Here is a 1,746-nt window from a genome sequence, read left to right as displayed (position 1 = left end):
GTACTTAATTCAAGTGACTTAAACATTTGAGGTTTTACAAGGACATACATACATGTTTTATATATATTTATATAATAAAAATCAACATTAACGCTTTTAAAAAAATTAAAAGTCTTTTCTAAAGAAAGTTTAAAAAAATAAAGATGGTACATGAAAAAATATGTTAACAAAAATAAAATTTAGATTGGAGTGGAGTGGAGAGTGGACAACAAAAACAAAATTGCAATTTTCCATATTTTTGTTGTTGTTGCTGTTGTTGTTTTCTGGGGAGTCTTCTTTTTTTCATTTAATTTTCCCCTACAGTCTCTGCTTTCTAAGTCTAATATTCTACGATGTGAGGGTGTTTGAGTGTTTTTTGTTGTTGTTTGTGGGTGGGTAGAAGGGGGGTGTTGGGTGGAGTTGTTCAGCCTTCCTAATACTTTTTCAACGAACTTACCGTGTGATTCGTTGAATCTGCATGGGAGCTGGCTGAGGAGCTGAGGCTTTCTTCAAACGCTGGAGATGATGAGGAGGTTACTGTCACAGCGGACGGGGAGGTGGAGACTGTTGTGAGGGCGTTGTTAAGGTGTCGCTGTTGCTGTTGTTGTGAGGCGGGTGGCAAAATTGTGTTGGGTGTGGGGCGATCAACCAAAGGTTGACGCTGAGCAGCAGGACTAGATTGATGTTGTTGTTGTTGTGTACTGGCTCCACTTAAACGCTGTTGCACTTCACTGTCCTCCTCCTCCTCCTCGGCGGCCATATCTTCATCGGCACCACCCTCTTCACTGCCCGACGAAACTCTTTGCATGCTGCTGGCGGCAAAACTCAATGCTGCACTGGCATCAAAATTATTGATTTCAGGATGTGTCTCCAGCTCGGATTGCAAATCGCAAATGTAATCGATGACATGCTGGATGATTTCCAATTTGGAAAGTTTGCGATTTTTGGGCATGAACGGCACCAGATCCTTCAGTTTGGACAAATACATTTTCATTTCGGCATTTTCACCATCACCGCGATGCGGCGGATGACGGCTAATGCGTCCATTGGGATTGATGGCGGGCATTGAGGCACCGGTCTGGCAAACGGCCGTCAAGGATTTCATTTTAGAAATGATGTCTTTACGTTCCTTGAGTAGAATTTTGGCGGCTGTTATTGGTAACGGGTTGTGGGGCTTGAAAAACGCTGGTAATCCGTGGCGAGTTTTATTTTAATAAATTTTGAAAATTTATTTATTTTTTCTCGTTTTTTTTTAAATATTGCGAGGTTATGTGTTTTGACTGGGGTTTTTCAATATTCCAATATTTTGTAAAAACCCACACTCAGCACTTTTTTCTAAATTCTTCTTTCTTTTTTATTTATTTTGAAAAAAATATTTTCAATTTTTCTCTTGTTATTTTTCAACACTTTTTGTATTTTGTTTTAATAATCCACAGATTGGCTTGTTTTGAGATTTTTATATTTTCTCTGTTAGTGTTGCGCTGTAATTTTTTTTTGTTTTTTTGACCGTAATCCGTATGTTAAGCGTTTTGTCTTCAACAGATTGTTAATATTTTCAATCTGGTTTTTTCTCTTTTATTTTTTTTTTTTTTCAAAATTTTTATTCAAAATTTCCGTTTCCTTTTGGTATTCTTGACGCTTTGAGTAACAAACTCGTTGTGAGCTCTTCATACTCAGAGCATGGCCTTTTATACCTGCGCCAGCTAACTCCGCCTATCTCACAACATTTTGCCTGGTGTTTGCCTAGCAGTGGGTCTGTGATAAGAG

The 1,746-nt window shown here is 38.3% G+C and overlaps 1 protein-coding gene across 1 annotated transcript; it reads right to left on the bottom strand.

The window, feature by feature from the left end:
- Positions 1-273: 273 nt before the first annotated feature.
- On the bottom strand, positions 274-1,334 carry LOC101894053 (protein extra-macrochaetae). Its single transcript, XM_005188020.4, has one exon. It carries the CDS (start codon positions 1,082-1,084, stop codon positions 413-415), a length of 672 nt encoding a protein of 223 aa, XP_005188077.3. The 5' UTR covers positions 1,085-1,334; the 3' UTR covers positions 274-412.
- Between the last annotated feature and the right edge of the window lie 412 nt (positions 1,335-1,746).

Source organism: Musca domestica, unplaced genomic scaffold, assembly GCF_030504385.1.
Source record: "Musca domestica strain aabys unplaced genomic scaffold, Musca_domestica.polishedcontigs.V.1.1 45, whole genome shotgun sequence".
In the NCBI taxonomy this organism is placed as follows: domain Eukaryota; kingdom Metazoa; phylum Arthropoda; class Insecta; order Diptera; family Muscidae; genus Musca; species Musca domestica.
This window is presented reverse-complemented; position numbering and strand designations above follow the sequence as displayed.

What these genes read in the sequence shown, in the direction of transcription:
- LOC101894053 (XM_005188020.4), bottom strand. Translation starts at nt 1,084, where the DNA reads ATGAAATCCTTGACGGCCGTTTGCCAGACCGGTGCCTCAATGCCCGCC.